The sequence below is a fragment of the Myripristis murdjan genome, chromosome 13 (assembly GCF_902150065.1).
Source record: "Myripristis murdjan chromosome 13, fMyrMur1.1, whole genome shotgun sequence".
Classification (NCBI taxonomy): Eukaryota; Metazoa; Chordata; class Actinopteri; order Holocentriformes; family Holocentridae; genus Myripristis; species Myripristis murdjan.
The window spans coordinates 4,304,121-4,328,859 of NC_043992.1; the positions used below are offsets into that span (position 1 = coordinate 4,304,121).

General features: G+C 43.0%; 1 protein-coding gene across 1 annotated transcript in view; it reads left to right on the forward strand.

The window, feature by feature from the left end:
- Window positions 1–24,739, forward strand: part of myo7aa (myosin VIIAa) — a 67,264-nt gene that overhangs the window by 10,644 nt on the left and 31,881 nt on the right. Inside the window, 17 exon segments of the mRNA XM_030067474.1 lie at window positions 1,639–1,752; window positions 2,199–2,351; window positions 5,186–5,370; window positions 5,958–6,079; window positions 8,200–8,342; window positions 8,796–8,909; window positions 10,326–10,394; window positions 11,276–11,360; window positions 11,461–11,537; window positions 12,500–12,619; window positions 12,831–12,973; window positions 14,963–15,173; window positions 16,060–16,195; window positions 16,384–16,490; window positions 18,578–18,715; window positions 21,036–21,198; window positions 21,554–21,642. Of these exon segments, the coding sequence (XP_029923334.1) occupies window positions 1,639–1,752; window positions 2,199–2,351; window positions 5,186–5,370; window positions 5,958–6,079; window positions 8,200–8,342; window positions 8,796–8,909; window positions 10,326–10,394; window positions 11,276–11,360; window positions 11,461–11,537; window positions 12,500–12,619; window positions 12,831–12,973; window positions 14,963–15,173; window positions 16,060–16,195; window positions 16,384–16,490; window positions 18,578–18,715; window positions 21,036–21,198; window positions 21,554–21,642 (2,169 nt within the window).

Genomic DNA, 24,739 nt, shown 5'->3' on the forward strand with positions numbered 1-24,739 from the left:
GTGTGTGTGTGTGTGTGTGTGTGTGTGTGTGTGTGTGTGTGTGTGTAAAATGCCATCTTTCATCACTGTGAATGTGGTTTTCTGTTGCACAATTCACAAATCATAATTATATGTGTGAAACAGTGATGCTTAGTGCCTTTAAGTTACGTGTGTGTGTGTGTGTGCCTTGCTGCTTGTAACTAAAGACCATGGCACACAGGCAGCGTTTTGGAGACTGGAAAGCTAAAACCACTGCAGCCAGTTAGCAGCAGTGCTGTCATGTCAGTGTCGCTCCCTGCTAACAGGAGCACTTTGGATCAGAACAGATGATAAAAGTCACCGTTTCTTCTTTTTATTTTCTCTCCTTGTCTTCTGTTATCTGCACTGATTTTATTCCATATTTATGTCATCCTATCATAATTATACTGATGAATGTAGATCTGTGTTTTGTGCGGAATAGCCTTTTTCCGACTCACCCAGACTGAGACCAGATGACACACTGTGCAGATAAGACAGCCTCCAAGTTGCTGCAAGGTTTATCTTTTCACTTTGACGAAGCTAGGCTAACGACTCTCATAGACTTCAAGTCTTGGTGCTAAGCTAACAGGAAATGCTACCCATATGAACTGAACCACTGGACATCCAGAGGTGAAAATGCTATTGCACATCTGGTCGGGGTAGGTCAGAAAAATAGTTTTTTGCCCAAAACGTAGGAGTTTTCCATTAACAGTTGCCAAAAAAAGGTTATGTGAGCAGTGTTTACATGCTGATGATGTTTGAATATGTCCTCTCTCCTCCATCACATCACACCTGACTGCTGCTCAGACGTGGCTCCTGCCCACCTGGATAAGTTCCTGGTACCTGTTCAGTGTTGGTCACAAAAAGCCTCACCTGTCTGCCTGCACTATCAGCTGATCCAGGGTCAGATTAGCTGTTTTCACACTGCAGCGTTTGGTCCAGACGTGTTTATTAACCCTGCAGATTGTTAGCAAGCTGTCGCCCAGCAGCATGAACACGTCAGGATAATCTGAGGTGCGGTGTTCCTTAACCTGTGGCGGACGGGACAGCGTGGCTCGCGCTCAGAGAGCTCACATTTCTCCGGACTGGCCGAGCGAGCTGCAGTGTGAACATGGCTGTAATCTGCTCCGTAAATGAAGCAGTTTTGATTATGCCTCTGATCTCATGAATTACAAAGCAGTGATAAAACGCAAATTGCAGCATTGCATCCCAGAACATATTTCAGCATTGCTGGGTGACAATACAAAACTTGCTGATCATATGAGATTAAAATTGCGTTGCTGTTGTTTTTCCTGTGTTAAAACAAAGTGACAGTAAGTATGGAGGGAAACACTTTGGTTCTGATTTTGCTTCTGATTTCAGTTCTAATCGTAGCTATGGTTCTTCCTCTGATTCCAATCATCATGGTGATACTGATTTCTGATTCCAACTCATTTTTATTCCTGTAAGTCCAATTACATGTTTGATTCCTGGTTCAAAGTTCAATTCCACGCTTGGCTCTGAAACCTTCTCTGATTTCCTTCAGTCCCAGTTCTGATCTCAGACCCGGTTCTGATTGTGATTCTCTCTTTTTTTTTTTTTTTTTTTTTTTTGGGGGGGGGGGGGGGGGGTTTGTCTTGTTTTGTTTTTGGACATATCCAGGGCGACTACGTCTGGTTGGACCTGAAGACGGGTCGGGAGTTTGTGGTGCCGATCGGCGCTGTGGTCAAGCTCTGTGACTCGGGGCAGATCCAGGTGGTGGACGATGAAGGAAATGTAAGTAACTGAAAGATCAGTCCCAGCACTTTCAGCTCCTGCTGGCAGCCGATAAGCATCGCAGCATCACTGATAGTAACTGTCTTATCAGAGTGGGGATCCAAAAGAATTGTCTAGTGAAGCTATAGTGTAATATGTCTCTGAAAACTGGAGGAAAAACAAGCCGCCCATGCTCTATCCGCCTTTAGTCAGTGTCATCTCTGTTGTCACTGATGCTGGGTGTGCTCTGAACCTGGTGGAGGTCTTTTCTGCTGCTCCCCGCCTTAAACCCTCCATGTGTGCTCATGGGAGGGCAGAACAGAGCCATACTGTCAAATTTAATTTACTGCAGATGACTAAAGTTGTCCTGACTGAATGTGGTTGTCTCCTTTGTCTTGCTTCATCTCTCCATCACCTTCTAACTGTTTACCTTCCTCTCTCTCTCTCTCTCTCTCTCCCCCCTCCAGGAGCACTGGATCTCCCCCCAGAATGCCACCAACATCAAGCCCATGCACCCCACCTCCATCCACGGGGTGGAGGACATGATCCGCCTGGGCGACCTCAACGAAGCCGGCATCCTGCGCAACCTGCTCATCAGATACAGGGAGAAACTCATTTATGTGAGTATCACTGCAGGACTGTTGTTATACTGCTACACTGATATGGATATATAAAAATACAAACTGACATATGCACAGGGAGAAACTCATATGTGAATATATTACTTAAGAATAGAGCTGAGTGATGTGGTGAAAAAAAATTCAGCCTCTTCACAGCCTCTTCCTCTTCTTTCCTCTTCAAAACATGGACCCTGTCTCTGTCTAATCCAGTTCACAGCCATCCCAAGTTGTTGTTGTGTAACTACTTCAGACCAGGGCCTTCGAATAATGTCAAAATATAGATTCCACTTAAAGCTATTCTCCAAATAAATCACCTTGTCTCTCTCTACAATCTGCCTAATGTCTCCCCAAGGACTCCTCATGCTTTTTAAAGCTTTATTGAGCGTTTGCATGCTCTGCCTCAGCTACAGTCCTCTTTACTCCTCTTAATCATCCTTTATTCTGCACTTCGCTGCCCTGTCTGTCCTCCATCCCTCCTCTCTTCCCCTGTTTCCTCTGCAGACCAACTGTGGTGGGAGGGTAAGTCAACTCCAGTGCAGTGCTGGACCTTTGAGCATGGCTGGAGAGAGAGAGAGATCAGAACCAGGCAAAACATTTATATTTGGAAAAAAAAAAATCACCTGACAAGCACACAGTCTTGGGTCTCTAAAAATGGCATGCATGTTGCATGTTTTGAGAATGTTTTGAAATGTTTCGCGTTTCATTTTGCTATAATGCTGTAATCACATCAAAATCATGGCATTCATTAAAAAAAATGCTATCATGTCCAAAAATCAGTTACACTACTCACAAAAAGTTAGGGATATTTGGCTTTTGGGTGAAATTTATGGAAAATGTAAAAAGTTCACGCTACAGTGATATTATATCATGAAAGTAGGGCATTTTAGTAGAAGCATACACTGGTGATTTCCTCATCTCAAACAATTTCTTGAAACAAAAGCCAACAACAGTGGTGGGTATACCACAACAAAAAATGTCAGTGTCAATAACTTGTCATGTGCCCTTGAGCATCAATTACAGCTTGACAACGACGTCTCATGCTGTTCACAAGTCGACTTATTGTCTGCTGAGGCATGGCATCCCACTCTTCTTGAAGGGCGGCCCTCAGGACATTGAGGTTCTGGGGTACAGAGCTCCGAGCCTCTACACGGTCACTCAGCTGATCCCATAGGTTTTCTATGGGATTCAGGTCTGAGAAAGTGCAGGCCACTCCATCTGAGGTACCCCAGTCTCCAGCAGCCGTTCCCTAATGATACGACCTCGATGAGCTGGAGCACCAAACACCTGATGTGAATTTTGCCGTTAAACTCCTTGTTAGAGAACAGCAACTTGTGCAAAAAGTACTGAAACACTGAACAGTTGGACATGTGCATTCAAAAGTTTACAGAAGGTCACATTAAGTTCACCTGTAAAGGTTAGAATGCATTTTAGGTTCATCCTGAAATTTCACCCGAAAGCCGAATATCCCTAACTTTTTGTGAGGAGTGTATGTCTGAAATTCAGTCAGTCTTACTTAAATCGTGGACATCTTATTTTGAAATTAAACTTTTTTCTAAATGCAAGGAGATCCTCAAGATTTTTCAGTTTGTTTTCGGCCTAAAAGAAACCTTCTATCAAAACCTTATATCTCAGTTTTTTCTCTCTGTGGTAACTGACTGTTGACATGGACAGAAACTCTTCAGTGACTCAGGGAGGGGGAACATTTTGTGAGATAACAGAGCTGAATGGACAGAAAGTGGCTGCCTTGCGGGCGTCAGGTTTCTGCACTGCACGACTGTTTTGCTCAGGGTTTCTGATGACCGAGCTCATCACTACAGCCGGGGCGCATGTCGCCTCGCTTCCAACATGGCCTCTGGTTCTCCGGTGGTGGACACCGATATGTTCTCATTGTCATCCTCCTCCACCTGAGCCACGACACCTGCATCACCTCTGGCCTTTGCCCAGCCTCTCCACACCCTGCCGCCCCACCCCCACCCCCGCTGCTGCCACGTGAGCAGCAGCAGATAATCTGATGTATTCAACACACATTTGAAAAATTTCATTCCAAAATAAGATGTCCAGCATGTCAAAGAGTACCCTACACACCCCTCCAAAATTATTCCAGCATGGCATACAGACTTGTATAGACTAATAATCACCAAAGAGAGACATTATAGATGCAATTAGCTAAAAAAAAAAAATGAAAACTGGAGCGATGAACAATTAGGAAAAAGATTCAACATGAAATGAGATCCTTCATTTTAATTTTTCCTCCAAGAATTCAGTGCAGGCATCTCCATCCCACCCATAACTGTTCACATTGTGAACGAAATAGTTTAAAGTTTGACTGATATTGTTTCTTTATTGACATATGGGGCCAAAATTGACCTCTTGTTGAAAATCAGCTATCAGTCATTTGATAACTTCACTAGGAAACCCTTAATATGAACTGATTCTGCAAAGTAAGCATGAATGTGTTTGTTCTTAGCCTTAGGGTTAGGGTTAGAGACTTTCCCACCCTGATGAGAATCAAACCTAGGGGAAATACTGAATGCTGAATGTAATTTTCTGAAATTTAAAGAGATCGAGTATCAGCATAAAACATCAGCTGTCAGCACCTTAAAAACATTAGTGTCAGTTTCATCCTTCAAAAGCAGATATCAGTCAAACTCCTGTATGATTACCAACCATCTGAGTCCATCTGTGTAGACCGCATTGTAGAGGTGACTGTGATCAAGTCTGCAAGAACTGAATGTTGTCAAGTGACCTGCACCAGACCACAGCACTGACCCGGCTCCTCTCCCACTCTCTCGTGTCCCCAAACGTCCTGATGCTCGGTCTCTCTCTGTGTGCAGACGTACACCGGCTCCATTCTGGTGGCCGTCAACCCCTACCAGCTGCTGCCCATCTACACGGCCGACCAGATCCGCCTCTACACCAACAAGAAGATCGGAGAAATGCCCCCCCACATCTTCGCCATCGCAGACAACTGCTACTTCAACATGCAGAGGAACAACCGCGACCAGTGCTGCATCATCAGGTAGGCAAGAGAGAGCGAGCGAGGCACTGGCCAGAGCACAGTTCAGGAAAACCTGATCAGTGACTCAAAATAAATACCATCCTATGGTATAGGTCATAAAGGGAAAGCAGTCGTAGCAATTATTTTACTGGATAAAATTTTATTTGGTAGGAGTTCAAAAGGGACACTTGAAGCAGTGGGCTATAAATGAATGGATAATGCTCAAAAGTGATCAAAATCTGGGACATTTTGTGCGCTGGAACAGAATTTATTTTTTTATAGGACAGGCAACCAGGATCCCTGGGTGGCAACTTTAAGTGCAATAGAGTCAAATTCCCTTTCCTGATGCAGAGTCCTTGAGCAAAGCATCTTATTGGCACCACCAACCCCACCCCCCCCCCCAACAGCAGTGGAAATGTTTGAATGTAAAGCAGGGCTTCATTAAAAAAAAAAAAAAAAAGTTGAATTAAGCTTTCCTTCAACACATAAAGGTTGAATAATGAAACACTAGTGAGATTCACCCTGCAAGAGGGTGGAGTCCTTGCTCGCATGAATTATGTTTGTGTGTGTGTTTGTGTGTGTGTGTGTGTGTGTGTGTTGTCTAACAGTGGTGAGTCCGGAGCAGGGAAGACAGAAAGTACAAAGCTGATCCTTCAGTTCCTGGCAGCCATCAGCGGTCAGCACTCCTGGATCGAGCAGCAGGTCCTTGAGGCCAACCCCATACTAGAGGGTAGGAACACACACTCACACACACACACACACACACACACACACACACACACCTCTCTCTCTCTCTCTCTCTCTCTCTCTCTCTCTGTGTGTGTGTGTGTGTGTGTGTGTGTGTGTGTGTAAGAGAGTGCACCAGAATGTGTCAACCACATTGTTTTAGACAAGAATGCAATATGACAGCATCACTCTCCCTCCTCTCTCTCTCTCTCTCTCTCTCTCTCTCGCTCTCTCTCTCTCTGTCCCTCTCTTTCTCTCTCACAGTACAGACTTAAGAACACACAGTACTCACAAATGTATTTGAAGTTGGATTCCCACCAACATCACATCGAGTACTCGTGTGTTTTTACGACAGAGGATCATCACTTTAATACTTCTCTCCTCTCTGACATCTGCTTCATATGAACACCTGAGGACCAGATTCTGCAGCCTGTGCAACACTTCTCTCTCTTTCTGCTCAAAAGGCTCTGACATTAGAAACGCTGCTTAAGGTTTTTCAATATAATGTTTTATTGCCATGATGGCTTAGTTGTTATTAATCTGCTCCAGTGTGTTGTGACAGAAAATAGGACAAGGAAAATCAAGCATCAAGCTAGGTGAACCGTTTTGAAATATGTATGGCAATCCTGTAACTGAGCCCTCTTCACAGTAGATGTGTACCACATGCAGACATCAGACTTTTCTAAAACTATGTTTGGACAGCATGGGACACTTCAAGCTACGCAACAAGCCACTGTGGAGCTTCGACAGTGCAAAACACATCTGTGGTTGTTTGATTATCAAGCAACCAATCAAATGAGATGAGATGACGTGATGAGTTGACGAGGTGAGGTGACATGAGAACAGATGAGGTGACAGGAGTTGAAATGAGATGAGATGATATAACATGACATGATGTCGGGATAAAATGACATGACATGAGATGAGATGAGATCAGATGACATGCACGAGTAAATAAATAAAATACATAAATATATCCCAGTGTTGACTGAAATGGGCACTAAAGAGTTGTTGAAGCAGTTCAGTTTGCATTGTGGTAAGCTGGAGTGTGAGGAGGATTATCCAAGCAGCCGACATTTGCTGAGGTGGACTGTGCACAAGATGATGGAGCTTAACTTTCTCTTGTCCATTTTTAGACTCAACATTGTTCTCGGCTTTGTTACTCAGCGGGCCACCAGAGTTAGATAATTAGACTAATTGGAGAGCGTGCATGCTGTTGTCAGCTTTGTGATGGTCATTGTGTGCCTGAGGCTCCCTGTTGTCTGCAGCACTTACAGCTGTGAGGAGCCCGAAGCCTGCTGCCCGATTACAGCCTCCTCACTGCAAAAACTCAAAATCTTACCAAGATTATTTGTTTTATTTCAAGTCAAAAAGTCTTATTACTAGTCAAAATATCTCATTACACTTAAAATAAGACATGATCACCTCAGAAGTAACTTGTTTCTAGCTAATTTTCACTTATTTCAAGTGAATTTTCACTTTTTCCACTGGCAAATTTTGCCAATGAAACAAGCAAATTTTCACTTGTTTCAAGTGAATTTTCACTTGAAAATTGTCTAAAAACAAGTTACTTCTGAGGTGATCATGTCTTATTTTAAGTGTAATGAGATATTTTGACTAGAAATAAGACATTTTTGACTTGAAATAAGACAAATAATCTTGGTAAGACGCGTTTTTGCAGTGCTCTGGAGCGCAAAACTGCACAAAATAATGTAGAGTGGCACGGGTGTGGTGCAGGCATCATTTACACTCCGACCCGGTGCTAAGTGAACGCGACACCTCAATGAAAAACAATACAGCAACGTTACACCCCCGCTGCATGGATGTAATGCCTGGCTCTCTGTGTGGAGGCTGTGTAACTTCATGACGTAACCTCCGAGGTTTGGTCGGCTCTTCCAGCTGGGGAGCCAACGTCAGGTAGAAGCTGATGTTGCCCATTTTCTAGGATGTTGTTAAGGAACTTCACGCACCAAATCACTTGCACGACTGCAGGGACACATCAACACAAAGTGTGCAGACACAACAGTGCATAAATATTGCATGTACGGGTGCATACTGTACCGAGGTGTGGACACACGTGTCCACGCTGCATTATCATGGTCGCTGTGTTTCGTCCCTCTGCAGCCTTCGGCAACGCCAAAACCATCCGCAACGACAACTCGTCCCGTTTTGGGAAATACATCGACATCCACTTCAACAAGAGAGGAGCCATCGAGGGGGCCAAGATCGAACAGTACCTGCTGGAGAAATCCCGAGTCTGTCGACAGGTACAAGATGGCACACCTGTCTACCTGCTCTCAGTCTCACTTCTCAGGATTTCACTAGTGTCTCTCCTGCTTGAAAACATCCACATTTTCAGGGAAATTTATGAGAAAAAATGTCAGGCACCTTATATCTGACAGACATATTTTTGAAGTCGACATTTTACTCTAAATTTTTGTTGTAATGTATAAAGCATGCGATAAATATAAAGCCATAAACATTGTGCCTTGGGGATAAATATGTTTGACTGCACTGAGGTGACTATATTTGTGGGTTACAACCAAGCCGAGCCAGTGCCCCAGATACTGATTTAGGTCTTTAATCTCTCTTTAAATGAGGAATTATGTTTTTTTTTTAAATAAAGAGTGGCATCTAACAACAACCGAATAAAAGTAGAAATGGATCAGATGGTATGTTTGAATTCCTGCAGTCTCATGAACTCATCTGTCTGTCTGCAGGCTCGAGATGAGAGGAACTACCACATCTTCTACTGCATGCTGAAGGGAATGACTCCTGAGCAGAAGAAGAAGCTTGGCCTGAGCAAAGCCACTGACTACACCTACCTGACTATAGTGAGTGACTCTGGACACATATCAATGATTGCCTATTGGCTGTTGCAGGGATCGAGCCTGTGACCTGTCAGCCAGGGGACGGTCACTCCAAGCAAAAGGACGTTGCTAAAAAATCAGCTTGGCAGTGTATATTGTTTCAGCGATCTAAGCATCAAATGTCAGGTTCTGGTGTCGCTCCCTCAGAATACACAGAGCAATGCGTTCTCTCTGGAGCCGGCCATTTTGCCCTGTCACTCCCACCCGGGACGGGTCGCCGCTCCGTCACCGAGCAGACGCTCAGACCTCAGGAAGTAGAGCCAAACGCAACGGGTTCTGAGCAAGAGGCACCATTTTTGCTTCTTCTGGACCGGAAAAATACTCTTGCTCTCTTGCTATGACTACTCCTCTGTCCACTTCCATGCATAACCCAACGCTGAGATGCAAATTCACTCCCATGTTGCTTTAAAGTGTGGGAGCCTGGGAAATGTATGCAGGTACTACGTGAAGTAGGACTAAATAAGGCAGGCTGATGGACAAAAAAAATGTTAGCCTTTTACGTTTCTGCAGACAAAGGAGGGGGGTGGATTTCACAGTCAACAGGAGTTTGCATCTGCATGCAAACAGGGGTTTGAATCTTGTGTCACATTACAGCCATGTTTGTTTTTAGCTACCGTTAGCTAGCTGATGTCCTCTCGCTAATACTGGTGGCCATTAGCGAATGTTTCATAATGTTAACCATGACCTTCTCCTAACCTCAACCAAGTAGTTTTAGTGGCTAATGAAGCTAATGAAGCCAGTGAGAGTGGCTGAAGCAGGGGACGCCCTGGCGGCTCACTCTGTAGAGCGTGTGGCGACCATGTGGCACCGGCTCGGGTTCAGGTTCGGGTCCGGCCTTTTGCTGCATGTCGAGCCCTCTCCCTGCCCCGTCTCTCTCCACTGTGACTGACTGCTGAGGCAGGAATGCCCAAAATAATTTTAACCCTTTGGCGCATAGCGGTCACTACAGTGGACAGCTGTTTAAAAGTCATTTTCTCCTAAATGCAGTGGTTTCTATGGTGGAATTGCATATCAGCTGTTAGAATGCTCTCTGCTGCTCCCCCCCCATTGAGGTTTATGCAGAGACTGTCAGTTCTTGATGCTGAAAACATATTAATACTAGCATCATGACATGGTAATACCAGTCCTGCATCCTTAAAGAAGTTTGGAGACTCACAAAAGTGTTTATGCCATAAGAAGAGTAAAAACACATAAGAAAAAAATCTTGACTCAGGCTTTCATAATTCATGCATCAAAGGGTTAAAAAGAGCAAGTGGCTAAAGTAGGAAAAGCGGGTAACAAAACTTGAAAACAGTATGTGATGGTTGAGTTTATCTTTCAAGCTGACTACATTTCCCATCATCCTCCTCTCTGCCTGTCTGTCTGTCTGTCTGTCTGCAGGGTAACTGCAGTGTGTGTGACGGTCGAGACGACATGAAAGAATATTCTAACATCCGCTCGGCGATGAAGGTAAAGTGAGCTGATTACCGTATTTCACCAATTAATCGCCCGGCCGCAAATAGCCGCCGGGTTCTTATAAACGCCTGGGGTCTGCACGCATTTTGCGTATTAAACGCCCACCCGAATAACCGCCGGGGCGATTATTTGCATTATATTGAGGTAACCCAAAATAAGGCTGTTCACCTTATTTTTGTAGAAGTAAACAGTTAGCCGCACAATAACAGTGCGGCACTTCCGTTTTCTGTCAAAATAAGAGCGCTAGCTAACGTCAGAACAAAAGGGTGTTCCGTAATATTAAATCGACCAACTGAAAATATGTTGGACAGTAGCTGTCATCACGATAATGACCTGGTGCAAAAATAAATAAAGGCCTGCAGCGAATAGCCGCCTGGTTCTTTTAAACGCCCGGGGTCCAAGTCGATTTTGCATATTAAACGCCCGGGCGATTAATTGGTGAAATACGGTATATATCAAAGTATTCTTTACAGTAGGAACATCAGTCCCTCCTCACTGCTACAGGTGTAAAATGGCCAAATGATGAATATTGTATAATATTTTCAGGCTATTTATTTACAGCAGTTGATTATTTTCAGTGATATAGTTTTTTTTTTCATTCTATAAATGATCTGGAGACCTCCCCAAAATCAACTGTTTCCAGGTTGAGAACCATAATTACAACTGAATGTTCAAAATTTCATATAAGCCATTTGAAAGAAGTGACACATACAAAATAGTGACACAAAAATAACATTTTATGGCACTTTTTATAGGATAGGATGGCAGTTACCTGAAGAGCTTAGTTGACAAAATAAATGAATTCGTTTTACAAACTGCATCCTTCATATTTTGGGGATATAATGATGAACTGATGAGTGTTTTGCCTTTTGCAGGTGCTGATGTTCACAGACACCGAGAACTGGGAGATTTCTAAACTGCTCGCTGCTATTTTACACATGGGAAACCTCAGATATGAAGGTATGCACACACACACAAACACACACACACACACACACACACACAGAATATGACCCTTGTGAGTGACCGGGGCTTATCCTGTTGACCTTTGACCCTGCAGCTCGGACCTACGACAACCTGGATGCCTGTGAGGTTGTGCGCAGCCCTCACCTCATTACTGCTGCAGCACTGCTGGAGGTAACACACACACACACACACACACACACACACACACACACACACACACACACACACACACAGTGACAGTGTAGATGTGCTCATGTGATCTGTTAAAGTGATGGTGTGAAACAGTTGCAGTGTGTCGGGTGTCAGAAAGTCTCCAAAAGTCTTAAAATTGAGTAAATATTGCTCATTAAATCGTCTCAAATTGAATTTATGATCTCTTAACTTCCACATAAACATGTTATATAATTACCCTTTATCCACATGTTAACTCTTTTTGTCAAGAACTGTCAAGCCTCAAGTTCAACATTACTCTGGTACAGTCATGTACTACATTCACATGCATGTAAGAAACCAGACAATTCACTTTAACATGTTCAGAGAGAAATCCTCACATTCCCTGGGACTCGGTCTGTCCTGAGCTCCGTTAAAGACCAGAGAGATCAGAAGGACCTTTAAACTCACCTGCAAGCTCATTTGATTAAGAAAAAGAAGATTTTCCCAAAAATGAGTATTAAATTTTGTTGTAATTTATCCTGAAGAGGTCTTGAGAAGCATCACATTGACCTGTCTGACACCTGCCGACACCCTGTGCTGTCAAAGCTTCAGAATAATAAAATGATCATAATCTTCAAAATAATAATAGTAATGATAACACTTTACATTTTACAGTTCACTAATTAATGTTTACTAATTAACCAGGAAGTAAGCATTAACTAACTACATGTCAGCATGTTATCCATTAATTATGATTCAGTCATGACAAAAATAATGTCCTGATTAAAATAATTAAATGAGAACTAATGAATTAATGACAGCAGTGCTAACGACTAGTTTAAGTAATCACTTGTTGAAAATGGTAATGAGAGATGGGGTTGAATGAGCAGGATGGGAGCGCCCCCTGTTGGCTCACAGGGGAACACACAGTTACATTTTATCTTTTGTGTGTGTGTGTGTGTGTGTGCGTGTGTGCGCAGGTGGATGGTAAGGATCTGATGAACTGTCTGACCAGCCGAACCCTGATCACTAGAGGAGAGACCGTGTCCACTCCCCTGAGCATGGAGCAAGCTCTGGACGTACGGGACGCATTTGTTAAGGTACACACACACACACACACACACACACACACACACACACACACACACACACACACGGTCATATGTGTCTAAATGAAATTATCCACTATAACCTCTTCAATTGCTCAATTATCCACCCTTATACACACCATTAGTGTGCTGATGACTGTGACGTGACCTGTGCATGTGTGTGTGTGTGTGTGTGTGTGTGTGTGTGTGTGTGTGTTTGTAGGGGATTTACGGGCGTCTGTTTGTGTGGATCGTGGAGAAGATCAACGCTGCCATCTACAAGCCTCCATCCACTGAGCCCAAAGCTGTCAGACGCTCCATCGGACTGCTGGACATCTTCGGCTTTGAGAACTTCACTGTCAACAGGTTGGACAACACACACACACACACACACACACACACACACCTGGGACAGTAAACGTAGACGAGAGCTGAGGTGGCGTACACGGTCGTCCAGCGCTGCGTCAGCTTCACTCTGAAATATCTTTCACACATCACTTCAGGGGCTGTAAACATAATTTTAATTCAAATGTTCGCCATGGAAAACTTTATCTTGAAAAGGTTTGAAAAGCTTCCTGAAATTTAGACAGCACGGATGAAATGGATGAACGTCGTACTGGATCTGGGGTGCGACTGGAATACAAAAAATGAAAGAAATATGGATTATGAGAAGCGGACACTGCTTGTTGTTGCCTTACTTCCAAACCAGTGAAAGAGAATAAAATGAGAAATAAGATGTTCCTCAAAAGCCCGACCCATTCCACTGTATATTTTAACCCTTTATAAGGCACTCATTGAAATACTTTGAAATTCAAAAAACAACCCTAGACTGTTATTAGTGAACATGACATGACTTTATTACTTTTATAAAAAAATTTCTAAAATGTTCATTTCCCTGTAGAAAATCAAAGCCAATGAGATTGGTCAAAAGCCACAATCATGTGACCTGGGATGTAGAGCGATCTTTGCTGATTGGCTGGGTGAAGACCAAATGATTATTGAACTGCCTGAGACAGGGGATGGGCCTGATATGTAAAATTTTTGAAATTACCAAAAATAGTCACTTGCCTGATAAAGGGTAAATGGTTCTTTAACATCATGCTGGAGGACTGCGGTTGTAAACTAGCCTCTGGCTAACACTGGCACATTTACAGCAATGTTAACTAATGTGCACTGTCCTCTCTAAATAAATAAATTAATAATTGATTGGCTGCTTTGTTTCCAACAGATACATGCTTGTACTGCTGTCTGGAAAAAATAGATGGTTTTAACTTCTGACCTACATCAAAATGCTGACCAGCTGTGTGTAAAATGCCCATTAACCCTATAAAGCCTGAACTATGAAAGAATTGGCAGAAAATTCCAATTTTTTAAAATTGAACCCTTTATTTAGTCCTATAACAAAATATATATATATAAAAAAGAAATTCAAAAAATATGTTATTACCTGACCTTTCTGGTGTATGATATATGATATGTACTTGAAGTGCCAATGGTATGGTCCAGGGTGAACAGGGGAAGTGTTCAAAGGTATATAACAGTATTTTGGTCAAGTATTGATTAAACTGAAAATGAAAAACAGAACTGAAAATGTGTATCATATATGATACAAATGGCTTTATAGGGTTAACCCCTTGTAGACTATTGTCGTGAATTCACCTCAAACCACTTCCAGTCTTAATGCAGCAGAGGTGGTGTATGTATTCCACTGATGCTGTTGATGCATATTTCACACATACCAAGAATTGTATTGGAAGCACTCTGCCACCAATAATTTAGTTTAGCATCTGCTTGAAGGCAAAAACACAAGTTACAATTTATTTGTGTAGATAATTGTAAATAAATTCAGGCAGTAAGGGCTTAGCATGTCAGCCTCCCAGAGAACACACTGGCTCAGTTCATTTCAGGAGGGAGGAGCCATGTTGGAAGGTGTTGCTGATGTTTCTCCTTATCAGGTTGTCTGCTTGTCTTTTCCCTCTGTCTCTGTTTGTTTCGCAGCAGCAGTGTGTCAGATTGGAATGAGACTCTTTATATTTCCCATCATCTCTCTCTGTTCATTTCCTGCACCTCTTCTAGTTTTGAGATACGGTGCATCAGTTTTGAATGAACCTCTTTGCATTTTTCTGTCATACTGATTTCTTATTGTTTCAGCAGCCGTGCATCAACCTGGGATGAAGCCGTTACCATTGATCATCCTGGTCATCATTTCCTGTAGTGTCTCGTCTCTAATTTTGACACGCATCGCCTTGAAGTAAAACTCCTGGCGTTTCCTCATGTCATGTCAATTTCTGGTCATTTGTTCCATCTCGTCTATGTATTTCTCGTCATCAGGTTGTTTTCCCTTCTCTCCTGCAGTTTCGAGCAGCTGTGCATCAACTTTGCCAACGAGAACCTGCAGCAGTTCTTCGTGCGTCACGTCTTCAAGCTGGAGCAGGAGGAGTACAACCTGGAAAACATCAACTGGCAGCACATCGAGTTTACCGACAACCAGGACGCCCTGGACATGATCGCCATCAAACCCATGAACATCATCTCCCTCATCGACGAGGAGAGCAAGTTCCCCAAGGTGGAGCGCTGAATGAAAGTCTTTGAATAATGTCAGATGTTCAGGAAATGTACTATACTGCATTTGTTGTTGAGGATACCAATCATATCTTCTTTTATTTCCCATGGTGCTCAAACCGTCTGACCACTGAGCCTCTGCCTCTGTTACATCATAATGTAAAAGCCCCCACGACCCCAACCTGACAGGCATCTTTTTTTGTGTCCAAACCCTAACCTGAGCCCCACATTTGGCTTGTCCTCCGTCACTAGGTTCCATTTGCTGCCTGAGATAGTTCACGTGTTGCCTTCAGCATCATCACGTAAACTCCAGCACTATAGAGGAAGTTGCCCAGAATTGACAGCAGGTCCATCATTCTTCACTAAAATAACGCTGAACATAATTTCTAAATTTGATTCTGAACCTGGCCCAAATCAGGAATTGACACAGAACAGGCAGGGAATTTAGTCAGGACCCAGGGGAACCCCCTCCTCTCTGTGGTAAGTGCCATGGGGTTCTCACTGCCCGGGGTGAGTCAGGACCTTGGTTTTTAACGTTGCATCTCAAACACAGCCCAGTGTCCTGGCGCTGCAGTGGGCTTGGAGGCTTTGTCAGGACCGGAGGGGAGAACGCCACCTACTGGCCCACTAACACCACTTCCAGCAGCACCTGGAGCTTCCCTGGGAGGTCTCCCATCCAAGCAGTAGCCAAGCCCACACCTGCTCAGCTGCCACCGGGCGGCGGGGCGGCGGGGCGGCGGGGCGGCGGGGCGGCAGGGCTGGAGCTCATGTTGGTGTGTGTAGATTCTCATGACACAGCTGATGCTGTCATCAGACTCTACACAGTGTCTGTGGTCAGGAAAACACAGCTGTTTAATGTTGTTCTCTGTGTGTGTGTCCCTCTCGTCCAGGGCACAGACACCACCATGCTGAACAAGCTGAACTCGCAGCACAAACTCAACACAAACTACATCCCTCCAAAGAACAGCTACGAGACGCAGTTCGGCATCCAGCACTTTGCTGGGGTGGTTTACTACGAAACCCGAGGTCAGAGGCTCTCCAGCCACTCACACTGCAGTGCCACAAACAGGAAAAACTCATTAAACCAGCTTTGGAAACTCTGTGTGTGTGTGTGTGTGTGTGTGTGTGTGTGTGTGTGTGTGTGTGTGTGTGTGTGTGTGTGTGTGTGTGTGTGTGTGTGCGTGTGTGTGTGTGTGTGTGTGTGTGTCATGCAGGCTTCCTGGAGAAGAACAGAGACACCCTGTATGGTGACATCATCCAGCTGGTCCACTCCTCCAAGAACAAGTTCATCAAGCAGATCTTCCAGGCAGACGTCGCCATGGTAACAGACACAGACATGCGCACGCACGCACGCACACACACACACACACATGCACACGCACACATATTGATCTTGAAGATTTCTCAGTTTATATCAACACAGCCCCTCAGGGAGAATCTCTTTTTGACAGTTTATGTCGAGTTTAAACCTCCGCTCATGTATTGATGTAACGTTTGGTGAAATTGCATAGAATTACATAAGCAACTAAAAAAAAAACCCAACATTTGACTGTGTTACATTACCAGGGATGACATACCTTTGCTTTGTAACCTGCCAAGCACAGCCCTCATACATAATGTGAAAAAATAAAGTACACAGCCAGCCAGAGAGTTAAATAGGCAGAAATGCAGAAATGCACCGAGCCCCATGTCTTTGTGATCTTTCTGTCTGAGTCTTTAAAAAAAAAAAAAAAAAAAAAAAAAGTTGCATGACTTTCCTTCCCTGGCATGCCTCTCAGTAATGTCTGGCTCCGCTAACATTACTCTCTGTCTTTCCTCTGGGTGTGACTGTGTGTGTGTGTGTGTGTGCATACCAACTCTTGCATGTGTGTGTGTGTGTGTTTGTGCTGCTGCTTCTTGCCAGTTTCTGTGTGGCTACGCTCCTGGTAGTACAGTGGGTCTGCCTGCTGCCACACTTCCCAAGGTAATAAAAAAAAACACAAAGGAACGAGAGATTAAGCAAATAATCCCATCATCCTGCCATTTGCTCATCCCTGTAGTCCCTCCTCCTCACCTGCTCTCACGCAGCACCACATCTAAGCCCATTACATCTCAGGGTTTAGTGTTCATTTAGATGAAATGGTGTTTATCTTTTAAAATACACTGTTTGAGCCCAGCAGGCTGATTTGTCAGGGATTACATCAAGGCTGATAATTCCTGTTAGCAAAGGTTTTTAAAGGTGAGGTGCCTTTAACAAATTGTACTAATTTAAAATAGAGCCTGTTGTCATTTATTATTTTAATGTGTACATAATGTATACATAATATAATCTCAGAAGTCTGAATTTTGAGATTAAAGTCAGAATTGAGATTTATGAGGAAAAAAAGTCAGAATTCTGATAGATTTTTTTTTCTCAGATCTCAGTCTTTGTTCTGCATCGTCTCGCCTCCCAGCCTCCAGCCCTCTCGGTCACTGCCAGAGAACATTTCAGGGTCCCCGTTTTGAATTTACTGAGTTTTTTGGATAAATGATGCAGTGCCATGGAATGTTATCACCTTCATTTAAAAAAAAAAAAAAAAAAAAAAAAAAAAAAAAAAAATATATATATATATATATATATATATATATATTATTTCCCATTGTGTTCATGTCATCTTCACAATAAAATAAAAGAGAATAAAACAGAATAATAAAATTTAATAAGATCTCTGAATCTGAAGTGTGTTTAAAATTTTGGTCAGAGAAACAAAACATCATGTTACATTGATCACATGGTCACGGAAATTCAACATTAGTCATGAAAACATCAGGAATTTTATATTTGACTCAGAGCGGGAACCAGAAATTTATATGGTATATTTTTTTTATTAATTTAATTTTAGATTTTTTTTATTTACATTGAACCCCACATCTATGACAGTGTATTAGGTCCACTGCAGTGAATTAGAAATTAGAAATAAGAGATTTTTTTTTTTTTTTTTAATAAATTTGTTACTTTTGATGTTTTTTTCTCATAAATCTATGAGTTTTTTCTTGGAATATTACCCCCCTCCTCTGGCTCCATAACTTTTCTCTCCCGACAGTGGTCCCTATACGCCGTGGCACACATCACATGTCAGTGGTCTTAAAATAAAATCTTTTGCTCGGCTGTTTTCGGTGTCTGACCGGACAAAGCAGCTGTTTCTGAGAACGACGACTGCTTTGATAAGAGGTTCTGAGCTGGCAAGACTTCTAAACAGCTCTAACCTTGACATGGTTTTTACACCAACTGTGTTTTTAACTAGAGAGAGAGAGAGGGAGAGAGAGAGAGAGAGACAAAGTGTCAGTTCCCAGGAAGAGAAAAAAGAATCCTCATTGTTACTGACCCTGACTTTTTTCACTGTGTGTGTGTTTGTGTGTGTGTGTGTGTGTGTGTGTGTGTGTGTGCAGGGGGCGGAGACCAGGAAGCGCTCTCCCACCCTGAGCAGTCAGTTTAAACGCTCTCTGGAGCTGTTGATGAGAACGCTGAGCGTCTGTCAGCCTTTCTTCGTGCGCTGCATCAAACCCAACGAGTACAAGAAACCCATGGTGAGTCTGTTTGCCTGCACACACCACACACTAGACTAGAATAGAGTAGAGTAGAATAGAATAGACTAGAATAGAATAGCTAGTCAGAGGTGCAGTTAAGGGTGAACTTGCCTCAGTTTTGCACCGTGAGGACAAGTTTAGTGGCTGATTATATTGAAAAAATAGCTACAAAATCTGATATCTCAGAAAAATCAAATAAAACAATAAATTAAAACAGAGGAACAGCAGCTTGTCATTAAAGCAGCGGCTCCATCAAAGGCCAGGCTTTTATTTGAATAAACACACGGTGGATTTACTTCTTATCAGTATCTGAGCTGTTAAGCAGCAGTGGTTCATTGTGAGAGTAAACCCTCCTCCACTCAGTCTACCTGAGTGTTTTAAAGGCTCATATTTACAGAACATTTCTTTGATAGAGACTCATAGTATCCATCAGACCACAAAGTCATAATATCCATCAAGTCCACTGGGACTGATACAGGCACAGACAGATCTTTTCTGTGGGGAAAGTGCTCTTGTTCAGTGGGGAAAGTGCTCTTGTAAAGGAGGGGATAATCTGTAAATAATATTTGTATGTAAATATAGTTGGTGATTTGATTTATCTTCATTTGCCATGTGAGGAGCTCTGACTGGAGCTCAGCCCCATCTCTGAAAAATTCCCACACACCTAAACTGTGCTCTCAATTACATTTTGAGGAAAAAGCATTTTGTTGTGCATTATGTTTGTTTGCACATTTGTAATCATTGTTATGTTACAGTACATTATGAAGCAGGGCAGCTTTGTTGAGGCGAGACAAACCTAAAATTGCCAAACCTGTTGCGAAACTAATTGCCCCATTGGGGACAAATAAAGATATATTGATACTGACCTTAACCAAATCACTGATTCTTGGGAATTTGGATAAATCACGTCCCACTGAGAAAAATGCTATTTCTGTTGGAAATTTACAACATTTTAATGAATAAAAAGAATCAAGGGTATAATCAGGGGGTCCTTTGCACATTTGTAAGGTTCTTTTATAGGTTTATTTTTAATTTGTATTAATTTAATGATTACATGTTGGCCCATGGCCTACAAAACCAGTTGTCCTCGGATAGGAGATAATCATTTCAACTTGATTAAAACAACAAAAAGTAATAATTTCATTGAATAATATCTTTACCACATGAAGGAGTACATCATAATATATATTAAAAACTACAAACGATGGGTTTTGAACAATATTTACTATTATTTTGTGGTTGCTCAAAATGTGTCCCACATATTCACCACCATCAGATATTTATTTAAAAAATAATAATAAAAAAACTACAAGGTCAATTCCATTCCTGAGGAGCCCTTTTCAAACCTTCAGCTCTACTGCATGCTTCAAGACCGCTCAGGCTCCTGGAAGTTTGCTATTTTCTCTTAAATCTCTTCATATTTTTGGACACTGCTACTGTCACAACCATAAATTGTCAACACCGTCACTTTTGTATAAATATATTAGATTAGATTATGGAATAAATGTATACTTTTTAAGAAGAGGTCTGATGCAGGTAGCAACAGGGGGGGAACACACACACAGATATACCTTCAGATTTTGTAATTTAACTCTTTTTTTTTTTTTTTTTTTCAAAATTAAAACCTGTTTTATCCAAATTCCCAAGAATCAGTGAAATGTGCTTTATGTGTGTCACTTGAGAATGCACTTCAGTTGTATGGGAACGTCATTTGTACGAGGCTGTGTTGCCCATTTTGTTTACCCTGCATCACCTGTTGGCATCTTCATCCAGAGCAAATAACAGTTGACGACAAACACACCACACAAGAAACACCACACACACACCACAAGACACAAGGCTGCTGTAATAAAGTCTCTGCTCTGTATTCCAGCTCATGCTCATTGGATTAAAAAACAACTTTAAAAAAGGAAATTCCTTGTGGATTTCATCGCACAGGGAACAGAAAGAGCTCCGAAACACATTAGACCCTTTTAACATGTGTCTCAGGTGATCTACAGGTGTGTGTGGGCTTCACTGGGACATGTTAGGGTTAGTAACGTCCCAGTGTTTCCCCAACATCATCATCACTTTTTGTTTGTTTCTGTGGTGAGATCTTCATTGGGTAATAAAACAACCCCAAGAAAGACTGTGAATAGGAGGGACGGGAACGCTGGGAAGACAGAGAGAGCGAGGGATATAGCTGTGAGGAGGAGGAAAGGACAGGAGGAAGCTGGAGCAAAGTGAGATGTGATGGATGTGGATGGTGAAGCGCAGCGTGAGCAGGGGCCTCGCAGCAGGGCCCCCTCATCACAGTGTGTTCTCTCCCTGCTCTCTGCAGCTGTTTGACAGGGAGCTGTGTGTGCGCCAGCTCAGGTACTCCGGCATGATGGAGACCATCCGGATCCGCCGGGCCGGATACCCGATCCGCTACACCTTCGTCGAGTTCGTCGACCGCTACCGAGTCCTCATGCCGGGCGTCAAACCGGCATACAAACAGGTCTGCTCGATGTGTGTGTGTGTGTTAGTGATAGTATTTAATGATTCTGGATTCAATGAGCAGTTTTTTTTTCTCCGAAGCGGCTGCAGGACACAGATACTGTGCGAGCTCATCATGTTTTGTTTCCCAGAATCCTGTCTGTTTTTATTGGACCTCCACATGTTGTTGTGTTTCCCTCCCTCGCTCTCTCTCCACCAGTGTGTGTGTGTGTGTGTATGAGAGTGCACCAGAATGTGTCAACCACATTGTTTTAGACAAGAATGCAATATGACAGCTTTACTCTCCCTCCTCTCTCTCTCTCTCTCTCTCTCTCTCTGTCTGTCTGTCTCACTGTGTTTCTGTCTCTCTCCCGTCAGGAGGACCTGAGGGGACGTGCCAGAGGATTGCCGAGGCGGTGCTGGGCAGAGACGACGACTGGCAGATGGGAAAGACCAAGATCTTCCTCAAGGTGATTCTTCATTAAAGGGCGATACCGCAAAATTTTCAGCTTTAAAGATGAGACAGCATTAATGTAAATTAGAGACCTGGGGATGGTTTATGGTATTAAATTATAACACTGTGGAATTATTTAGGCATTATCAGCAGTACCTCGACTCCTACTAGAAGAGATGAAGGGAAATGAAATCACAAATCACCGTGCAGGTTCACCATGTGTGACGTCGCCCTCGGCCTTTTTTGTTTCCTTTTGCTAACTTTGCTTCACGTCTAATGTCACTGAGATAAATTCAGGAGAAAATCCTGCACTCAGCATCTTTGACTTCCAGCAAATCTTGAAATCCATCATTCATGCGACCAAACTGGGACTCACATTATTTTTGCATGACTCTGGTTATTCAGACATCAAAGGCATGCCGGCAGAGAGAGCAGAGCCATGAAGTCAGCTTTTTCACCCAAGAGCCACCGCACCACACTTTATCAGCTCGTGTAGATCATTTTTTTAAAAAATTGGGATTGTTCTCACTATTGTGGAGGCACATTGTATTTTTAAGGATCACACACTACATTTTTGGATGAAAACACAGATTGCACCCTCAGAGCGAATCACAGGCTCTGAGCTCTTAACACAACACATCAAGACTCATCATAAAACTCAGTCAGCTTGGATTTTTGTAAGCAGATCAACCTGATGCCCAGTGGTTTGAGGTCAGGGTGCCTCATTTTGCATTTACACTCTGATGGTCTGTGTCAGATGGCAAATAAGATTTTTTTTCAAATAGTAAAAAGATGATAAAGTGAAGGAAATAAACTGCTGCCTGCACGAACTGCAGCTGAAACATGGCACCGATACTTCAGTTTTCCTCAGCTTTTGTCTCCTTCCACAGTGGTGACGACAAACTAAGATGTTAAAAGCACCACATCCTCACTAACAGAAACACTAAGTGACCCTTAGTGAGGATAATAATGATCGAACCCTGCCTGGACCGACACACACTTTACTTTACTGCCATCTCCCAACACCAAACCAGTGTGTTTAAATTGCAATGAGTGTGAATTCGTGCTCTTGTTTATTCTGTGTCTGCACTTTGTGCCCGGGTCAGATATGTGAAAAAATATTTGTTTATTTCAAAAGTGGAACAGCTTCAGAACAAAGACTCCTGCACCCTGCTCGCCTCATTTGTGAAAAGAGAACTTTAATAACAACGTTTCGGTACACAGACCTTCATCAGGTTATCTTACCAAACAATGAGAGAGACAACCCTAAATAGGCTGGTTAACCCACATCCACAAATCAGGTTCCACCATCATCTAACATCATCATAACTTGATTTGAAACACCTGGACCAATAAGGGCGGCCACTGACTGGAAAAATTATTATTATTATTATTAATATTAATATTAATAGTTTATTTATTTTAATTTATTTAATTTATTATTATTATTATTATTAGGCTCTATTATTATTATTATTAGTAGTAGTAGTAGTAGTAGTAATAATAATAATAATAATAATAAATAAATTAAAATAACTAAACTAAACTAAATAAACAAATAAATGTGTAAAAGAAAAAAGAAAATAAACGAAAAACAAATAATAGTAATAATAATAATAATAAGTGGAAACGCTAACATTCATTGATCACGACATTCATTTGTGTTTTGAAAAAATGTCATTACCAAAAGCTAATAAAAGGGATTTTAACAGGTTGCTGAAAACATCTGGCCCATCTGCATTTACTGCCTTTAAAATCTGGTTCAGCAGCCCTGTTGCAGATTGAGCCTGTGTGTCACTACTCTGCTCACAGGAAGTGAGTTGCTGTGTGTAAATCACTGATGTCACTTCACAGGATTTGTTGAAACTGAGAGGCAAAGTTTCCTCACAGCTCCTTCTTGCTGCCGCCACGCAGCATCGCCTTGTGTTTTACCCTGCAGGGTGCAGTCAGATCTGCTGTGGATCGCTGACATCCCAGGAGAACGTTTTTCATGTGTTGTCCACATATTATTAACAAGCTGCATATCATCTGTCTAATCCGAGCAGAGCATGGCCGTGATCATCAGTGACGATAAACTGAAACTGATCTCAGTCCAGCGTCACCGCCGCTCTGATGCCCACATGTGATTGTTTCCAGTTCACACGCACAGGTCTGCTGAGAGGAAGGACACTGTGTTTTGCTTTCCCACCCTCCTGTGTGTGTGTGTGTGTGTGTGTGTGTGTGATTGTATGAGAGAAATTGACAGTGTTTAGTTTCCATCCAGTGTTTGTGTAGCTGTGTGTGTGTGTGTGTGTGTGTGTGTTTGTGTGTGTGTTTTGGTTTCCCGCCCTGTGCGAGGGCAGGCGTTGCTCTGAGGTCAGAGGTCGCCAGCTAGGCACATCCGTTCGCTGGTTGCCACGGCGACACTTCATTCCATGAGTCTAGAAATTGAATGAAATCATCATTTGGCACAGATTCAGCAATCTAAACGGTTGCCACAGCGACAAAGCTGCACACGGCAGCTTCGCGTCGCGTGGCGGCCCCAGATGACAGTGAGAGTTAACTGTTTAAATTCTGACTTCCTCATTACCCAGGAGTCATGTGGGGTGAATGTCTCTTCCTTAGGAAGCCCAGGTTTGTGTGGATGCAGCAGCTGCTCGGTGTCACTCAGGACACACACTTCCTGTGTGCTCAACACCTGAGAGGACAGGTGAATGAGCAGGGACGCTCCTCTCTGCTGCAGCCAGGCTCTGTCTTATGCACTCGGCGGCTTCGCTGAGCTGCACTGAGGATCTGCTTTTAAGAGCAAACCTCTATCAGACTGAAACACTCAGCTGGACAGGAAGTAGCACAGGAAGTAGAGTCGGCGGGGGGGTGAAAGCGGGGGCAGCACCCACACTTCCCCCGCAGGAAATGGACAGATCAGGGAGAAAAAAGGGATCGGCGGGTCAAAGAGAAGGACTTTTCGGGGGTCCTGCTCTTTTCACATCATGTCAGTAAGAGGGGAGGGCTGCTGTCCGGATCAGAGTGTGGAGGGTAAACAGTGCAGGAAAATTACTCCTCTGTCGATTTTCCTCTGTATTTCCCTCAGGATGAGAAGTCCTTGTAGTCCTGAAATGCTGATTTTTACATTG